This window comes from Lynx rufus, unplaced genomic scaffold, assembly GCF_022079265.1.
Source record: "Lynx rufus isolate CCGP_SWC_20201006 ecotype Redwood Valley unplaced genomic scaffold, mLynRuf1.p SCAF_8, whole genome shotgun sequence".
NCBI lineage: Eukaryota > Metazoa > Chordata > Mammalia > Carnivora > Felidae > Lynx > Lynx rufus.
The window spans coordinates 38,668,733-38,689,568 of NW_025814896.1; the positions used below are offsets into that span (position 1 = coordinate 38,668,733).

General features: G+C 39.1%; 1 protein-coding gene across 1 annotated transcript in view; it reads left to right on the top strand.

Annotated features, from left to right (window-relative positions):
- Positions 1–20,836, top strand: part of SPTLC3 (serine palmitoyltransferase long chain base subunit 3) — a 129,751-nt gene that overhangs the window by 51,515 nt on the left and 57,400 nt on the right. Inside the window, exons 5-6 of the mRNA XM_047067546.1 lie at positions 10,336–10,460; positions 12,634–12,727. Of these exons, the coding sequence (XP_046923502.1) occupies positions 10,336–10,460; positions 12,634–12,727 (219 nt within the window). The remainder of the gene's footprint in view (positions 1–10,335; positions 10,461–12,633; positions 12,728–20,836) is intronic.

A 20,836-nucleotide genomic window follows, 5' to 3' on the forward strand; every position in this document is an offset into this window, starting at 1 on the left:
CCATGTTGCAAACTTTTGGTTATATCCTCATGTAGTGGAAGGGATGAGCCAACTGTCTGGGACCTCTTTTATAAGAACACCGATCCTATTTATGGAGGGCTTCATCTTTCTGACGTAATCACTTCCCAAAGGCCTCACCTATTACCACCATCACTTTGGGCATTAGGTTTCCAATATAAATTTGGGGGAGACACAAACATTCAGACCATAGCAGCCTCTTCCGTAGCTTGTCACTTGATCATATTTCAGTTCTACCCATAATAACCTCCAGCAGAATTCACCTCACCTAATTCACCTTACCCAGAAGAATGTCCTCTTAGAGGGAGGGATCCATTTTAAATGACTCTCAGACTGACACCATGCAACACAGGCCACCCATGTCCATGGAAAACAGGTACTTTTCCCTGTTAGAGGAAAGGAAGCTTGTTCCCAGCCCAACGTCTAGGCACAACTACTTGCCCTTCAGATTTGTCAAGCCTGATTCAGATAGTTGTCTACTGTGTCCTCATGTTCAGGAGAACCAGAGAAAGCACTCCCAGAAATCATAAGGGAGAAGAGCCAACAAAATGAAGCATTTAAACTCCTGTTTGTAAAAGTCATGTCCGCGAAGTTAAAAGTCAAACAACAAAATTAGAAGAAGTGGGCCAAGATTTTGACAACGTGCAAAAGAGCAAAACTGCACAGTCAGGATAGTGTGATGTTTCTCCATCTTTTCTTCTTTATCACTGCTTCCTGTGGTATTTTAACATTGCATATATAATAACCACCTGTTTATTGAGGTCATGGATATCTGTACCTTATACACAGAGTAAGTTATCTGCCCTCCCTCCAAGAACAGGTGGTCACTGTCAGGAGTAACATCATCCCTGCTGAGAATGCATAGGGTAGTAATTACCTTTCAAGAGAAATAGATGGTGACTAGAAGGGGGCACAAAGGGACTTCTTAGGTGCTGTCTGTATTTTTTTTTTATCTTGATGCAGTTTATACGTGCGTTCACTTTTTGAAACTTCATAGTGTTCTATAATTACAATTTGTTTCCTTTTCTTTTTTTTTAAGTTTATTTATTTCTTTTGAGAGTGAGAGAGAGAGACAGTGTATGCGTGAACAGGGGAGGGGCAGAGAGAGAGGGAAAGAGAGAATCCCAAGCAGGCTCCATGCTGTCAGCACCCAGCCCAATGTGGGGATTGAACTCACAAACCATGAGATCATCACCTGAGCTGAAATCTAGAGTCGGTTGCTTAACAGGCTGCACCACCCAGGCACCCCAATTTGTTTCCTTTTCTATATGTATGTTATAGTGTATGTATAATGTATATGTTTCGTGTTTGTACAGTGTAATGAAAATCTTACTTTAAGAAGTAGATCCAATACACAAATAGGTAATTAAAAGCAAGCAAGCAAGCAAGAAAGAAAGAAAGAAGAAAGAAAGAGAAAGAAAGAAAGAAAGGTAAATGGCCAATGAACCTGTGGAAATACTCTGCCCCAATAATCAAAGAATGTTTAAGACATGGAGTTCCTGGGGCGCCTGGGTGGCGCAGTCGGTTAAGCGTCCGACTTCAGCCAGGTCACGATCTCGCGGTCCGTGGGTTCGAGCCCCGCGTCCGGCTCTGGGCTGATGGCTCAGAGCCTGGAGCCTGTTTCCAATTCTGTGTCTCCCTCTCTCTCTGCCCCTCCCCCGTTCATGCTCTGTCACTCTCTGTCCCAAAAATAAATAAAAAACGTTGAAAAAAAAAATTAAAAAAAAAAAAAAAAGACATGGAGTTCCCATTTTTTGCCTGGTTGGCAAAAGTTTAAAAAAAAATCCCATAGTTTCAAAGGAGTAAAGGGCACTCTTATAAACTGTAGATAGAGTATATTGGAAGGCAATTTGAAAATGTATCAATAGAAAGCCATGTAACTCAGCAATTTCATTTTGAGAAATTTTGCCTTAAATTTTTTGAATAAGTGCTCAAAGATGTATGATCAAGAATAATCAGTGCGATATGTTGAATAATAGTAAAAACTGGGAAAAATAAGTGAATTTCCAACAATAGAAAATTGATTAAATATACTTGGTAGGTCTGGTTACCATAATGTTATTTAACCATGTAAATATTATAAATGTAATTTCTTAGCACCATGATTGAGAGCAGAGGCTCTGGGTTTAGTTTGCTTCGGTTCAAATTTTAGTTTTCCCCTTTGACTTGCTAGGGCTTGAGATAAACTCTGTGCCTTCCTGGCCTTCAGTTTTCTCCTCTGTAAAATGGAAAATAGATTGTTAAGAGAATTAAACAAGTTTTATAACAGTATGTATATCATGAGTACATTTTTAAAAATATATTTTACTTGAATATTTGCATGATACAGATGGTTATACTGTATTTTGTATTTAATTTCTGATTCTTCCACAATGATCTCATATTTCTCAGGTCAGTTATTTCCTTAAAAGTCAACAAGAGTCTAAAATGAAGGCACAGACTTATGAAAATAATTCTGACACTTCCAAGACGTGCCCACTAAATCAGACCAAATTTTCCGGTCTACTGAAAGGACCCCGCCACAGGCTATGTGGATTCTTAAGCTTAAACCGCTGGCTCTCAAACTTCAGCTCACATCAGAATTACCTGCAGGGCTTGGAAAAACACAGGTTGTTGGCCCCACCTATAGTTTCTGGTTCAGCTGGGCTGGAATAGAACCCAAGATCTCACATTTCTAATGACTTCCCAGGTGATGTTGATGCTACTGCTCTAGGGACTAAACTTTGGGAACCACTGGAAACTATGTTGCATGGCCGCCTTTCTTGACCAAATTAGTCAAACATTTTCCAAAAAGGCAATGGTGTTTTACTTTATGTGGAGTGAATACCACATATGCCTGGGAGCGGAGGAGTATAAATAAAAACTGTAAAGTAGGTAAGAGGCAAGCCAGAAAATCAGAGAAGCAAGTTGGTTTTGATGTCTGAGCGCATCCTGCCACACATTGCTGGTCTAAATGTCCAAATGCAGGAAACGTTAAATTCAGGCAAAGGAAAGAGAAACTTTTGTTTCCTTTCTTCCCCCCTCCCCCACTTTTATCCTATAAGGGTGTTTCGTATCTCTCTCTTTCTTTTCCTGGGTAAGAGCAAATGTGTAATAACAGTATATGATTTGAACACATACCCTCTGTAAGCCCTTTGTGCTGCTGGCAACTGTTGGTCAGAAGTTCACTTCTAAGAAAACACACTCATGAAATTGTGGCAAGACTAACTCTGCTTCAAGCAAAGCTCATCTCTACTTAGAGACTTCTCTTCCTTTGAAAAGGAAAGCCTTGTGCTTGATTCAGCTCATCAGGGAAACCTGAATAGTAAACATACCTCAAAACTGCCTAGTGCAGACTATTCACTCAAGTCATAATTGGAATTTTAAGAAGTAGCCTTCAAACAGCTTCATCTTAAAAACATCAGAAGGGACATATTAAGTTAGGAAATGATGCGACTGGATAGAATAGGAAATTATTTTCCATGTTCAAGCTTCGGGTGTGATATTTATGTTAGTTGTACCAATTTGCTGAAATTTCTATTTCTCAGTTTGAGAACATGATCCTAAATCATTCGATAATTTTTCTCCCTCTTTATCTTCCTGGAAAATTGTCTGCTATCATTTCATTCAAATTATCATGGCTCTTTCTGTGTTTCTTTCTCAAATATTTGTGTCTAGATCCAGGAAATGTACAGTCTCACCAGCCTGAACTATTGAAATAGGGGCCAGCCTGAATCTGCAAAATGTCTGAATTAAAGCAATTTCAAATAAATATCATCTTATGGCCTTAAAGTTCCTATGAGATTGAGCAGTTTCTAAGAAATTGCTACTAAGTAGAGATCTTGTTTTCTTTTTTTAAAAAAACAATTTTAATTAATACCATTTTATGCAAATCAATGCTATAAACATGCTTTAAAGCAGTGGATTTGATTAAATAAGCTATAAACATCCCCACATCAATTAGCTGTACCTTCTTAATTTACACAGCAAAACCCTTCTTCATAAACAGTGCCAGCTCCTCTCCAACCAAATTATTGTAAATTCTGATTAATGAGATTTCATTGTGTTTCTCTTAAGCCTCTTTATTTTTCTTTAAGGGTATTTTTAATGGGAGACAGACTCTCAGGGGAATTGTTTGGGAGTAGGAAAATGAAAGCGTATCTCGGTTTCTGAAAGCCTTTTGGTAATTTCCAGATACCTGTTATAGTTCTGACAAGGTAATTGCCCCTCTCTTGACAATGACAGAAATTACAGCACAGCCAAATTGCAACGAGCAGAGATATTTCTGCAAGTGCAGATTTGGCCTTGTAGGTTCAACAGAGCCAAGTGAGCATAACAATTCAACAAGATATCCCAATAATTTTATGTAAGTATAATACTTTCCAGCAAGGCGATGCCTGGGATGAGTGAACAAAGTTGAAACTCGGAATTTCAGAATATGTGCGTGTTCCTCCACCCTCTCTCCACCCACACAAATAGTATACGATGCGATGCATGAAGCCTAGAGCTTTTTAATAACCTGCCAATCAATGTGTCTGCAGTCGGTGGGCTGAGGAGTCAAGACTGGACACCAGTTCTCCTGGGTTCCACTGAAGAGCTCTTGGCACTACCCCATACTATTCATAGCTAACATCAGAGACCATCTACCTCAAAGGTCACCCAACTATTCCAGCTGCCCCATTTTCGTACTGCCTGCAGGTCACAAACACTTCGTACAATTTTAAGTGGTCAAAAAAAATAAAAATAAGAATAATATTTTGCAACATGTGAAATTATATGGAATTCAAATTTCGGTATCCATCAAAGTTTTATTGGCACACAGCCACAGCCATTCTTTTGTGTATTGTCTATGACCACTTTCACTTTATAATGGCAGAGCTGAATAGTTGTAACAGAGACCGTCTGGCCCACAAAGTCAAAATATTTTCTCTCTGGCCCTCTATAAAATGTTTGCTGTGTAGATGAGCACTCGCCATCATAGCAGTAGGGAAGAGGAGTCCTCTAGATTTATTAGCAATTGTTCAGATTTCCAAATCCAGTGCACATCAACGTATATCAAAGTTTTGTCTCTTTTATTTCATTTAGACACACAAAAAAAATCCTGTTACATCTAAACACACTAAGGATACAGATTAACTTTCATTGACACCAGCACCTATGTGTATCCTTTATAGTCACTGATATCAACTTGAGGAAGACCAAGGACCTCGTCAATGTCTACTCTTAACTTCCCACATTCAGGTCCCCAGTTCAAGCAAACTGGCTCAGATGTGGGCTGATATCCATGGCACAACTGGAACAGCCAGATGAGCCCGCTGGCAGGTTGTCATGACAAATGCCAGTCTGCTCCTAGATCAAGTCTAAAGAACAATCGACAAACAGGATATTCTGGAAAAAAAGTGACTACAGTCACAATTTGAAAACTAGTCTTCACGTGTGCCACACAGAAGACATGGGTGGTGAAACAGGCTTGTTAATAACACCCACACCCTTTACTATTATTAGTCAGTGTCAGTTTGAAGGCCAGCAGTCTTTATGTTCTGACTAAAGAGTATGAACCAGTCAGTATTAATAAAAATCCAGGAGAAGTATCCAGTCTATAAACATAATATCCATACTTTCTCCTGCATCTAATTTTTATTGATTTGACTGATGGTGCTAAGCCCAGTGTTTGGCACATGAAAATACCATGGAGAGAGCTGGGAAGAGGATACATCCTGTTTGTATTTGTTCTTTTATTCACAAAGCAGGTTTGCAGTATCCCATTGGATAAATAAACCTTCAGGATGAGAATAAATGTCAATATATGCACAACGTAGCAATTTGGAGATCCATTGTCACTAGCCAATTTGCAGCTGTTGTTGACCTTCAGAGACTGAAAAACAGAAACAAAACCAAAGTCAGAGAGAAAAAGAAGTAAAAATTACTGTGGATTTATTTGTACCTTTGGTTAGGACTATCGCTATGCTTTCTTGGGATTTAAAAAAAAAAGTCCATATTTACATAATAAAGACAAAATGTTGACTATAATTTCTAGAACCACTCAAGCACTCAGACCACCAACTGCAGCTTGACATGACTCAGGCACCTCCACCCAAATTGGGGTATAGCCTGAATATTTACAAAAAGCAAGCTTGTTACGTTTTTGTGACTGCTTTGTTTCCCCAAGTCTTCCTACATTTTTAGTTCTTCAGTGTGAAGAGCAGGAGGAGGAAAGTAGCACTCTATTAATACAAATAAGCCATACTTCTCAATATTCCTTAATGAACCACATCCCACCCAGACAGCTTTGCTAACTTTGAGAAGCATGGCTTCCTGAAGTAGAAAATGTCTAGCAATCCTGAGACTCTCTCATATCTGTTTATGAAATTTGAGCCAGGAGCACCAAACAGAGAAATTCTATGATAAGGTGGGTTGGGGGTGGGGACTGTTGTTTTCTATAAATGAAGATAAGTTCCTACGTGCAAAACCAGTCATAATTCATACCTCAGCTGTGAGACATCTGGTCATAGAAATTGGTATATTTGAAAATTAGTTTACTATCCACTTGACCACTGGAAATCCAGAAGAAGGCTGGATCTGTAGACCTAATATGGATACCTGCATTTCCTCTCTTCTCCCTCTCCTTAAGCCAGGGCTAATGATAAAGACCTCATACAGGGCAATTTCTCAGGTTGTTCTTGGACACACCCACTTCTTATTAGTTGGTTGGCTATTTGATTGCTTACAATACATTCCACATAATCCTAAGGACTTTTGGTGATGCAACTGTTACAGCTAAAGCCCTGGGATGGCAGATTTGGGTAAGATGAAGGTGGAGAAAGACATCACAGAGAGTCACCATGAACTTCTACTCATCACTTCTGGGTGACTGGGCCAGGACACAGTTGTCACCCAAGTCTCTGGGAAGGAAAGGCTCATGGGGAAATTTACCAAGCTGGCAATGTTTGGGCACCTTTCATCCTTGCCAGGGACTTCTTCAGGTATGGGTACTTTCAAAGTGGAGCTCACTACTTAGACACCTTGTTGCCCTGGCATCACATGGCTTCTTGGACCTTCTTCCATGTGCAGTCCCCTACTCTGGGCTCAGTTCTGTCCTTATACTCCATCAAAAGTCTGCATGCTACTCAACAAGCACCTAGTGTGTGTTAGTTCTGCACTAGTCTCTATGGTTGCCAAGATGAACATCCTGCACACAGTACTGGCACGCTGAGGGCTCTTTCTGTAGTAGAGAAGATGGCCCCATGAATGTTCTTAGTTCAACTTCATAAGTGCTATAATCATTATGTGATGAAGCTTTTGTGATCTCAGAAGAAACTGACCAAGTGTGCCTGGAGAAGTTGAAAACAGCGCCTGAGGGGGCGCCTGGGTAGCTCAGTCGGTTGAGCGTCTGACTTCGGCTCAGGTCGTGATCTCACAGTCTGTGAGTTTGAGCCCCGCATTGGTCTCTGTGCTGACAGCTCAGAGCCTGGAGCCTACTTCGGATTCTGTGTCTCCCTCTCTCTCTGCTCCTCCCCTGCTCATGCTCTGTCTCTCTCTGTCTCAAAAATAAATAAAAACATTAAAAAAAAAAAAAAAAAAGAAAACAGCACCTGAGGAAAGACATCATGTTAGGTGGACGTCAAAAAGTGAGTGGGAGCTGCAAGAAGACCATTCTATGTGGAGGAAAAAAACAGTCCCAACATCAGGGAAGCCTAAAACAGTACTTCTCCCAACCTCTCTGGAAACTTCCAGAAGAGTTAGCCAGAGGCTGTTCTGTTATTTAGCAGAAGAGCTGGGCCAGAACCCAAGGATGTCATGCCCAGGCCAATGGCCTGGTCACTATCTATCGTGGGGTCATTCCCTTTGGATGTAGTCTCTGTTAGGTAAAAACAAATACAATGAGTGATTATGTGCCCATGTCACATCTTTAAATTTTAGTATTCCTTTTTTCTCTGTATCTTTGATAATAAAGTTTTAAATAACAATTTAAGTTTTAACTCCCCTCCCCCCAAGCTTGAGTAAAATTGATTCTGCTAGAATACTTGTTTTACTATGGTTTCTGACATTTGGGAGGATAAATGAATTCTGAACTGAGAAGAAAGGCCAGCAGCCATCTGTTGTATGACAGTGTGACCTCTCAGGAAGGGCAAAGATGATACATGAAATGTGCTCTTTCATATTAAATGCAAAATAAAATTTTGAACTCACTAGTCAATGCCTTCTCAAGTTCAACCCTTCACCATTTTAGCACAAGAAGCAAGCTAATTTACCAATTTAAATAAAATTCTGATATCACACTCTGTATAGTAAAACATGTTGACCTTTAGGTTGAAAAAAGCATGTTTATAAGTAATCCTGAATGTGCTAACAATATTCCTCTAACTTAAAGCTGAGTTAAATCTGCTTCTGTGTTCTGTGGTTGCAAATTACGTACCTCCACTTGTACATTTTTGTGTTTTGTCCAATGAATCATCTCCAGCAGCAGTGTCCAATAAAAATATAATGCAAGACATATATGTAATTTAAAATTTCCAGGAGCACCTGGATGGCTCAGTCAGTTAAGTGTCCGACTTCAGCTCAGGTCATGATCTCATGGTCCATGAGTTCGAGCCCGGTGTTGGACTCTGTGCTAAAAGCTCAGAGCCTGGAGCCTGCTTCGGATTCTGTGTCTCCCTCTCTCTCTCTTGCATTCCCTCACTCTGCTTGCGCTCTGTGTCTCTCTATCTCAGAAATATAAATAAACATTAAATTTTTTTAATTTTTAAAAATTAAAAAATAAATGAAATAAAATGAAATAAAACTTCTAGTGGCCACATTAAAAAAAAAGTTAAAAAAAACAAGTAAATTTAATTTCATTATGGGTTTTGTTTGACCCAATATATCCAAAATATTATCATTTGAACATGTAATCAACATAAAAATATTTATGAACCATTTTACATTATTTTTGTTATTGTATTTGTTTTGTTGTACTAAATGTTCAAAAAATAGTGTGTATTTTACTCTTACAGGACATCTCAGTTCAGACACTAAATTTTCATTGGTTAAAGTGAAATAAGTAGAATATAATCCTACCCAGATAATAAAGTTGTGTTCAGTGGAAAATATTTTACAATGCTTCAGTTTTTAAGTTTAAATAAAGTTAACTAAAATTAAGTACAATTTAAAACCCTATTGCACTAACCACATGTAGCTCGTGACTACTATATTGGACACTGCAGATCTAGGACAGTGACGGCAAACAGAAAAATATGAGGATCATTAACATTTACTCTTAGTAAGGCATGAGCGATTCAGTATAAGAAGGAGTCAGAGCATAAGCATATAAAAGATAGCAGAACGGTAAAACATGAACTTTGGAGTTAGACTGGATTATCTCTGTTGGTTTTTATCTGTGACCTCTTTACACCTTGGTTTTCTAATCTATAAAGTAATGATAACTGCATTATTGGGCTTTTAGGATTAAATGAGATAACTTGAATGGTAACCTTTGAAATCTAGCACACTCCAAAGGTTCAATAATTTATAACTAGATTTACTACTGTCTATAGATGTCATGGGATCTGTTTGCATTTAAGTGTGGGGCACCCCCTGGGAGCGTTACAATTTAATTAATCACTTGAGGGATGTAGGGTGAGGGAAGAGAAAAATTGTGGTATTTTTTGTAGGTTTTATTGCATTATCAATATTTATATATAAAAGTACGCCAGTTGTTAAGTATTAGATTTTCACAAAGCAAACATACCCATGTAACCAGCATCGAAATCTAGAAACACAACATTTAGAGAATCTCAAAGGTCTCCTCGTGCTCCCAACAAAATTAACCACTATCCTGACTTCTAATGAGAGAGGGTGAGTGGGGGAGGGGCAGAGAGAGAGAGGGAGACCCAGAATCTGAAACAGGCTCCAATCTCTGAACACAGTCTGTCAGCACAGAGCCTGACGCAGGGCTTGAACTCGGCAACGGCAAGATCTTGACCTAGGCCGAAGTCGAACACTTAACCGACTGAGTGCCCCAGGCACCCCAGTTTGTAAACTTTATGTAAATGGATTCAGCCTGTATGCATGTGTAAGTGTCAGACTTCTTTCACGCAACAATATATTTGTGAGATTCTTTTCATTTTGTTGCGTGGGGCACTATTGTTCCTTCCTGTGTTTAATTCTGCTCTGTAAATATCTCCACAAGGCATTTAATTCCTTCATTCTGCAGTATGTGAACATTTGGGTTGTTTCTTGATTGGGGCTGTGACAAATATACATACATTCTCACACATGTCTTTTGGTGATGCACTGGGTTTCGAGTTTTCGATCTTGTTGAGAGAAGGGAAAACTGACTCATCCTATCATTTCCTGTAGGAAGTTTGGATAAACACAAAGAGTTGGAGAACCTTGTGGCTGAGTTCCTGAATGTAGAAGCAGCTATGGTCTTTGGGATGGGATTTGCAACTAACTCAATGAATATCCCAGCACTAGTTGGAAAGGTGAGAATTTGTTAACATAATTGTCTTCTTCCGTGTGCCTAAGAATTATAACTCTGGGCAGGTACTATTAGAAGTATGGCTGAGAAGGTCCTTTTTTTTAGGAAAAGCTGATTGGATGTCCAGCTTTCTATTTTTTTATTTTTTTTAATGTTTATTTTGAGAGAGAGAGTGAGAGAATGAGTGCAGTAGGGGCAGAGAGAGAGAGAGAGAAAGAAAGAATCCCAAGCATTCTCTGTGCTGATGGCACAGATGTGGGGTTCGATCTCACAAACCACATCATGACCTGAGTTGAAATTAAGAGTCAAACATTTAACTAACTGAGTCATCCAATTGCCCCTGGATGTCCAGCTTTTTAAATAAATATAACAGCTTAGTCCAGCAAATCTGTTCATAATGATATTTCAGTTATAGAATTCAAGCCCTAGATGTGGGTCACATCTCATCTTTGATGATAGTTTAGCAAAAACAGTTAAATTTTTAGGTTCCCAAGTCCCCAGGTGCAATGCAGAAAACACTTATTGGGCATTTATTTGAACAAAACATTTTGCTCATGTCACTCATTTATTCATTAACAAATCACTTTTTGAGAAACTAGTTTGCCCTCATATAAGGCAAGATACAGGACAAAGATGAACAAGATCTGTGCCTTGTAAGTTTATGTAGTTTACAGTCTGGTGGGGGAAACGATACACCAAATAAAATAGGATGAATGCCACAGAAAAGGCATGCACATACATGGAGAAAAGCAAAAGAGTTGCTTCCAAGCTCTTCTTAAGAAAGGCTGAGATGCTCGTGCAAAGTGTGTGATGTGAGAACTGAATCTGTTACTTGTCAAGTTTTTTTCTTTAAGGTAAGGAAGAGATAGCAGCATGCATAAAGCACTGAGCTTTGGAAGAACTAGAATATAGGGTAGTGGATGATAAGGAGACTGGAGATGAAGGCAGGTGCCAAATTTCACAGAGCCTTGTAGTTCTCCTTGAGTGTTGGAAATTCTTTCTGAGGAAAATGGGGACATTGATTGGCTGCGTTTAAGTAAGTGCCATAATCAGATTTAGGTTTAAAAAATCTGACTCATGACAACTGAATGCAACATATTATCTTTGATTGGATTCTGCACTGAAAAAAATAGAAGGAAAGAAAACATCTATAAAAGACATTGACATCATTAGGACATTTGGGGAAACATGAATTTGGGCTGTCTCTTAGATGATAGTACTACATAAATGTTGGCTTTCTTGGGTGTGATCATTGCATTGTGATTTAGCCAGAGAACATCCTTGCTCTTAGTAAGTACATGCTGAAGAATTTAGGGGTGAGGTATCATCAGGTTTATAAGTAACTCTCAAATGTCCACCAAAAAATTATAAATACACACATACTCATCTAGAGTATTGTTGGCTCTTCCCCAAAAAACTTACAACACTTCATGTGTGAACTTTCTAAAGTATGAGCAAGAACTCAAACCTTCTGGGTGGCCACAAAAACAAATGGCCACCATAGTTTGTCTCTTCATTTTTTGTATGCTGGAACAATTTTATAGTTTTGAAAGTTTTAAATTAAAAAAGGAAAATAAATTTACAACTGTAATTTATAAGAAGTAAATTTGATTGATCTTTTTCACTTGCCTCAGACTGAATTGCCATCCATACTTTTCCAAATGCAAAGTTTTTAACTGGAAAGCATTGATACTTTGGTCTACAATGATGTCAATACAGAGGAGAATGAGAATAGGAAAACAAGAGCTTGAAAGACCCTGCAGAAAAGACCCCTCCCCTCCAGAACAAGAACACCATATCCCAAATAATCCAACGCATGATTGAGGAACCCCAGCAAATCCACAACCCACCCAAAGTATATCCATTTTCCTGCCAAACATCAATTCTTTAGAAAATGCTAGCTGGCATTTAACCAAGATCTTGAATGATCTTCTCTGATGAAAATCAAATGCAAATGATTAAAGATATAATCCCTTAAAATAATCCCCATGTTCATCAGCTAATTGTCTACAGGATTTTACCCATATAGACACCAGGTAAAACTCTTGGCCTTTTAAAATTAAAATGGGTTTGAGGGATGTCTGTTAAAGGTCTTGAAGTGTCGTTCTATTTCCACATGCTATTTTTCTTTAATTTTATTTATTGGCCTGTGCTTTGTGTGTTTGCTTTCTGAACAGGGATGCCTCATTTTAAGTGATGAGTTAAACCATGCATCTCTCGTACTCGGGGCCCGACTCTCAGGTGCAACCATAAGGATCTTCAAACACAACAGTGAGTATCAATGCATCTCTCCTGACATATACTGCTTTCTTCTAGAACATGCGTCTTTGTCCTTGCCCCATTTGAATGGGGGAACTTAGCCTCATGAAATGCAATTATGTTTATTTTCACTACTGGCTTGTTAACCTCTGCTGACCTTAAATAAATGGTTGAAGTGTCTTAAACACCCAGATTGCTAACTGTAACCCAAACACATTAGTGTCACTGTTATTTGTGGTCTTACAGTGCAGCCTCTGAAAACATGACTGATCTCTTAGGACTGACATTTAATCATCAGAAGTGTTATAACTCTCCCTTTTCTATAACTCTGCCTTAGGAAAGTTTTAAGACTTAAGTTTTATGTTATTGTCAGGTAAAAAGTGGTGTTCTTCCTTAGAAGAACTCCTTTCACTATTCCCACCCAGCACATGCTTACAATCTACTAGGAGAGGCAGATATGTATCAAACTAACTGTATTGTGGGTTAAGTAGAAAAAGGGCCACAGCAATATCAGGCAGTGATTAAGAGTACAGGCTTTGGCCAGTGGACCTCTTCATGCTCACCAAAATGGCTAAAATAAAAAAGATGACAACACCAAATATTAGCAAAGATATGAAGCAACTCTCACCCATTGCTGGAGGGTACAATTATACAACTTCTTTGAAAAACAGCTTGGCAGTCTTATAAACATATCCCTATACCATGATCCATAAATTCTTCACCTTGGAATTTCCAGCACATGTCCACAAAAAGACTTGTACAAGAATGTCCACAGCAGATTTAGTCATAATAGCCAAGACTGGAAACAACCCAAATATCTATAATAGGAGAATGGAAAAGATCTGTTACATTCATATAATGGAATATGACTCTCTGATTTAAAAAAAAAAAAAAAAACAACGGAATAAACTACGGATACCCACACCATGGATGACTCTTCAGAAAAATTATTTTTAATGAAATAAACCAGACACAAAATAGTATATAGTGTATGAGTTTGTTTATAGCAAATAAAAAACAGACAAAACTATCTATGGTCATAGAAATCACAAAGATGCTTGACTCTGATTGTAGGGGAGGGAATTGGTGAGAAGAGGCATAAAGGAACTTTCTGGGGTCATAGAAATATTTGATATTTTGATTGGTGTGATATTTACATTCTTATTAAAATCATTGAATTTTACATTTAAAATATGCCAACTTCCTCATAAATAAATTTTCCTAAAAATATAATTGTTATCGTACAATATCTTTGGTATTAAAGAAAAAAGTATAGGCTTTCCCCCCCCCAAGCATTTGTGTCCTTGTCCTATAGCTTATTAGCATGTGGTCCTAGTCAAATAATTTAACCTTCTTGGATCTCAATTTACTTATTCCAAAAATGATAATTACAATGCCTGATTCACTGATATGTAAGTGAAGGCATATAAAGTGCTTAGCACAATGCCTAGCAGTGAAAACTTCTGAGTCACTTGTACCTGCTGTGTTATTGTGATTATTATTATCCTCATCATTTTCATTGCCAGTGCCACCAAAGGATAGTAGAAAACATTATGATGACCCAGAGGAATGCAAAGATCATTTCACTTTGGGGATTGCATGAAATGGATAGCATTTGCCATAGACTTTGAAGGATTAAGAGAATTCTGATCAGGGATATGGGAAAGGAAATTTCTAAACAGAATAACCTGGAGTATGTAAAAAGCAGCAAGACCTCTAGTGTGAGGCTGAACTACTGGAGAAGAGCTGAAAAATAAGGTCTTGGCCAGTTAATGAAGAGCCAATATGTTATATGATATATATGTGTATGTATATATATACATACATACATATGTGTGTGTATATATATATATGTATAGGTATATATGTATGTATATGTATATATATATACACAAACTAAGATATATGTACTTCAGGAAGCAACAAAAGGTGTTTGGACAGTTCTGCTTCATTCCATGCTGATCTCTGGATGAATTGGCTTTGTTCAATGCCTTTAGTAGCCCTCCCTCATGTCTAGTGGCAGTGAAAACAAAGGTATAAGCTTTGATTTGAGATAGGCTTTGAACAGCCTCAGAAGGAAAAGACCCATCTGCTTATGGATTGTAAAGATCAACTGTCCCCATAATAGTTCTTGTACACCTTCACTATCCTGCATTTGTTACTATTTGGAATTTAACCCAAATTCTACCATTTTCCAGATTTCCCTTGGCGGTCTATAGAGATGATGATAGAAAGATAGATGATACATAGATAGATAGATAGATAGATAAGCAGACAGACATGTGTATATACTCAACTGGGAGACTAAACGTTTTCTTAAACACTAACCAAGAATTTCCTACTCTCCAGCTTAAGATTTTATGGTAGTGATTCTCCAATGATTCCCCCCGCCCCCCGCCCACCTCCCGGTATTTATGCCTTGAATAGTCCCTTCCTGGATTGTCTCAGGATTGGTTTATGTGATCAAAAGAATACAGTAGAAGTGATGATATGTCATTCTTAAGGCTAGGTGTTAAAGGCTTATGGCTTCTGCCTGTTCTCTCTGGCATCACTAGTGAGGGCACTTAAGCAGCCTATACAGAAGAACTGAGGCCTCTTGCCAACAACCACGTGAACGGGATATCTTTACTGATCTTCTGGCTTCACTCAGGCTTTCAGATGACTGTAGTTCCAACATCCTGACTGCAGCTCACAACTTTCTTGAGCCAGAACACCCACCTAAGGTTCCCAAATTCCTAACCTGCAGAATCTGTGGATAATAAGTGTTAATTGTGTTGGGGTAATTTGTTACGTAGCAATAGATAACTAATACAGCTTCTCTAGCCGCCATTGCTGGGGCAGAAGCTGGACACCCAAGTGTCATTTCCTACTTCTTCCTCTGAATCCAAAATGAATGACTCAGCAGACTCGGAGTCCTTTTATACCATTTACACACCCGGTCACTGGAAAAGCAGCCAAAATGACTTGCAGGACAAGCCATTCTTGGTCTACATAGAGACTAGAAACTTGAGAGCTTGTAACACATAAGCCAGGAAGTGAAACTGGTTTTGGCTAATGCTTCTTGAGACAATTTCCCATGGCCAACATGGCGAAGGAACGTCAGGCCCTGACCCGCTATGTTAACAACTCTTCCTTTTGAGGGGAGTGGGGCAAGGGATGGCTTGAATTGATTCTTTTCCTGCTGGCTGAGGCTAAAATATGAATAGAAGGGATAATCATCCCCTGCATTCCAATCCCACAGTTATCAAAAATTCTGCTGTTATTCATGGGTATATAGAGTAGATGCCAACAACATGAACACATCAATGAAGATTATTTCCACATTTTTGTTCAAACACAAATATATACAGATGATTGAACAGAAACCATACAGTGGGAAAACTTCTAAGCAGACCCCTACAAAACAACTTTATTTTAAATACTCAAATAAAGTATGCAGTTCACCCACAGATTGAATCTTTCCATTAGTTCCAACTGCTCAGAAATTGTTCCAGGGACAGAGAGAAGTTCAGCCAGCTTCTCCTGGTCCTGCCCATGCCACCCTATGCAGTTATTCCATATCTCTTACTTCAGATTCTAATCTCAGGATAGCAATTCCAGTGAAAATACATCCAACAGAAAGCACAGTAACTATATCAGGAAGAAATCCGACAGCATCTGGACAGCTGGTAAAAACTGATATCATTGGTGAGGGACAGGTGAACATTGTGTGTCTCCAGATGTGATACACTGAGAAAGATTCAACATAACTAACATAGTATACAGATCAGAACACTGAGTTTTATTGTTAGACAACCCCAAAGTAGAAACACTTTGTTGGAAAGAAAACAAAAAAAAAAGGGAATGTATTCTGTAAATATGCTAATATCATAAAAAACAAAGAAAGGCTGAGGAGATGATTCAGATAAAAGGATACCAAAGAGCTGTGATAACTAAGTACAGTACCAGACCCTGGACTGGATTCTGAAAGAGATAGGGAGATGCTATAAAGGACATTCCTGACTAATTCACAAAATTGGAATATGGCCAGTAGGTTAGATAATACTAGGTAAAATTAGTTAGATAGATAAAAAAAATTAGTTAGATAGATAAAATTAGATAGATAGATAGATAGATAGATTGATAAAGTAAATGGAATAGTGTTAATAGATGAATCTGGAAAAAAGAGTATGTGGGCGTTCTTTGTAGTACTCTTATTCTTATAATTTTTTGTTGAGTTTGATATTATCTTCAAATAAAATTTTAATTCCTTAATTTTTGCTGGAACTTTAATTCAAGAATTTCATTTTATCTACCAATTTTACAAAGCTCTTAAAACATTCAGTAACTTATTCTTCACGCCTTCCCTTTGTGTTCCCAGAAAACAGAAAACATTTCTCATTTACATCTTTCTAATAAATGTTAGCTGTGGTCATTTTATACCGGTAAACAGCACTTACTGCAAATTTCCTTTGTGCCAGATGCTGAGCTAGTGGCCTTCTCTGATGTACTTATTTAATCTCATGGACAACCCCATGAGGTAGGTGCTAGTTTACAAATGAGGAGATCCAGGCTTTGAGGTATTAAACAACTTGTCCAAGATCATACAACTGCTCAGTGGTGAAGCCCGGAGCTGTCTGTATAAATGCTGCCCCTTCCAACTAGCTGAGAGTGTGTGCAATGTGGGTCCCGATTCCATCATCTAGTGAAAATTCTATTATTAAGCTGCTGTTGCTCTTCAACTTTCTGTGGTTGGTAGAATAATGGCCTTTAAAAATGTCCATGTCCTAATCCCCAAAACCTATAAATATATTATGTGATAAAGAGGAATTAAAGTTGCAGATGGAATTCAAGTTGCTAAACAGCTAACCTTAAAGGGATTGTCTGCATGGGTCCAGTGTAATCACAGAGTCTTTAAATGCAGAAAAGAGAAGCAAAGGAGGGAGTGTCAGAGTGGTGCCATGTGAGCAAGACTCTGATGGTCACTGCTGGCTTTGAAGAGGGAAGAAGGTCACACACCATGGAATGCCAGAAGCCTCTGAAAGCTAGAAAAGGCAAGGAAATAGATTCTCCACGTACAGCTTCCAGAAAGGAAGGCAGCCATGCCCACACGTTGATTAAAATCACGTGAGACCCATTTCAGATTTCTGGTCTCCGGAACTGTAAGAGAACATGTTGTTTTGAGCCATTCAGTCTGTGCTAATTTCTTACAGCCTGGTAGGAAATGAATACACTTTCATTCTCACACACAAAGCCTTTGTGCCCACTCACTAGCGTGCTTACTACCTTTAGGAATGGGCACAATTTCACAGCTATTGTGTTTACATCGCAAAAACAGTCACGTCTGAGAAAGGGGTTCCTCCAGGGGCCTTTGAATGACTTCTTCCTCTAGACGTGAGAGAGATGAGACGGTGTACAGAGGAGAAAGAATTCAGTAGGATCACGGTATGTAAGGCATCAGTAGCTGCTGACTGTCTTTCCCACTTTGCTGTTCCCAGGATACTACTAAATTCCTCAATAGACAATGATGCTTTAATCCTCAACGTGCATCCATGCAGATTGGACTAATAATGTAAAGAAGATGTAGAGGATATTAAGTTGCCTTCCTGTGTGGGGATAAGCATACAACACAGCAGAGACCGAAGCTAATAACGTGTGAGATGGGTTCTTAAGAATGGCTGCCTAAACCAGAATGTACTTAAACATCGGGATGATGGGATTTCACACAACCGGCTACTTGTTCTGCCCTCCTGGGCTTTCCTCTGCCTGTGACCTCTGCTTACACCTTGAGATACTCCCCTGACTTTTGGAGGAGAAGAGGTCCTGTTTTATGTAAATCAGTACTAAAGGATACTCTTTGTTATTTAGAGCCACTGTATATCAGTCAGAATTGTGGATCCTTGAATTTTTTAACTGTGTATGGCTAAAATATACCTAAGGTGCAGTTACACCTATTCAGACCAGTGTAAGCTTTGAATTCTATTTGGACAAGCTTGATGTTCAATCCTATTTGAACAGCTTAAATAACGTCAAGCTATTCCTCATTTCTCTATTTCCCACAAGATCAGAACAAGCAACAAAGGGACCAAACAGAAGGAAAATTCTGAAAGGGAACAGAATCAGAACACACAAAGGCTACCCTCCAGGGGAAAATCTCCAAGGACTCAGAGTGCATTTTTAGCCATACCAAATTCAAAGTCAGGTACTAGAATTCTTTATCACCATAGATTAACTCTTCCTGGATAGTGAATACGGACAATTACTGAGACCATATTTATCACTAGGCACTATGTTAAGCCCTTTGCATAATCAGTTCATTTAATTTTAACAAAACCCCATATTTATAGTTCTTTCCATTATCTCTACTTATTAAGAGAAAACTGATTCTCAAAATGATTAAATGGCCTGTCCAACATCACACATGATAAACGGCCAGAGTCCAAATTCAAACCCACGTGTGTTGCTCTTATCATGGTTCATTTCTCCCAGGAGCGACCCAGAGACAAGGGTTTGAGTGTAACTCATTTATTTAGGACATGATCCAAGGAAGCACCAGCAGATGAGCAGAGAATGGAGACAGAGAAGGAAAGGCAGCCAACAAAAGGCATGTTGTCAAGCAGGTTACCACAATAGACAGCCAGAGCTTAATCCTACCTGGGAACTCAGTGTAGACATACTTCAGTGGGGTGCGGGAACTGGGTTATTTATACACCAATTCCCATGTGTGGGAGGTTGGAGGCTGTTCCTGCTTAGGCTCAGTATGCCCCCACAGCCAGGAAGAAAGCTCTTGGACCAAGAATGGCCTGTGTTTTCAATAAGGAGCCAGGCTGAGGGATATAGGCAGGGCCTGTACAGCATGTGCTAACTAACACTCTTACCCACTAGCTAAGTCCAGCTACTTCCAGGCCATATCAGTGCATTATTGTGTAAAAATCAATCTATATGATTGCTTGTCCTGTTAGTGGCCTAAATTTTAACCCAGAATGCTAAAATTTAGCCTCTGAATTCCTCTGGCTAAATGCTAAGAATATCTCTGCATTTTCTCCTTTGGGCAGCTTCAGTGAAATAGCCAGTCCTTGGGTTGCCTTTGTGACTCATTAGGTGCCACAAAAAAGACTCTTCAGCACATTTGACAGCCTAAGCTACAGAGTCAGCTCTGACCAGTGACCAGTAAATCTGTTCTCCACTGCGATTCTGGTGCATTTTGAGAAAGTGGGCCGCAGCTCCTTGGGGCATGCGGATGCCTTTGGTAGACACATCCTCTGGGCTGAGTATTAACACCCTGACATTTCAGGACCTCAAACCCTGGGAAAATTTTAAGTCTCTGGAAAGGGTGACATCTTGTTGCAGAGATATGGGAAAATCAGGACTGAGTTATTTTTTTTCTCAGAACCTGTTCACTTTGCTGGTAATTACTTAGGATCTAGATTCTGGAACAGTGTTTCTCAGACTTTAACATACACTGAATTCACTAGGGGGTGGTTGTTTAAATGCAGACTCTGATTCAGTAGACCTGGGGCGGGGTCTGAGCCTCAGCATTTCTGCCCATCTCCCAAGTGTCACCAGTACTGCTGGTGCAGGACCACACTTACAAGGCTGTAGGGTAGGCAGGCAATCTCCGACCTAAAGGGCGTCACAAAGGGCTTCTGGAACTAGTCTTGGAGAGGAGAAGCAATTTTTTTCTCAGCTAGGAGAGTTTCAGTGAGGTCAGAGGGCTGGGCAGACCAAGAATTTGGAGCAGTTGGAAAAGAAAAAAAGTGGAGAGGAAGAACCAAGGTTGTACCTAGAGGCATTTAAAGGGCAAGGGGAGACAGAACAATGAGTGCAATGTTTGTGGGAAAACTCTGAGTTCTGCTTCTGAGGGCTCAGGAGTGCTGTTTGAGTGGAAGATCAAACCTATAAACAACACTGAAACTATTTTTTTTATAAGCCACAACCTTTTAGATCTTAAGGTCCTCCTTGGACTCCTGAACTGAGCTGTTCACTTTAATAAAGACAGTGATTGTTTCTATATGTTTTACAACAACTAATAGTATTGAACCCTTGCTGCAATGAGCCTTTTACATGTACTAAGTCATTTGAGCCTCATAACTACACAATGAGACACCTGCTAGGATCATCTCCTTTTTACAGGGGAAGAAA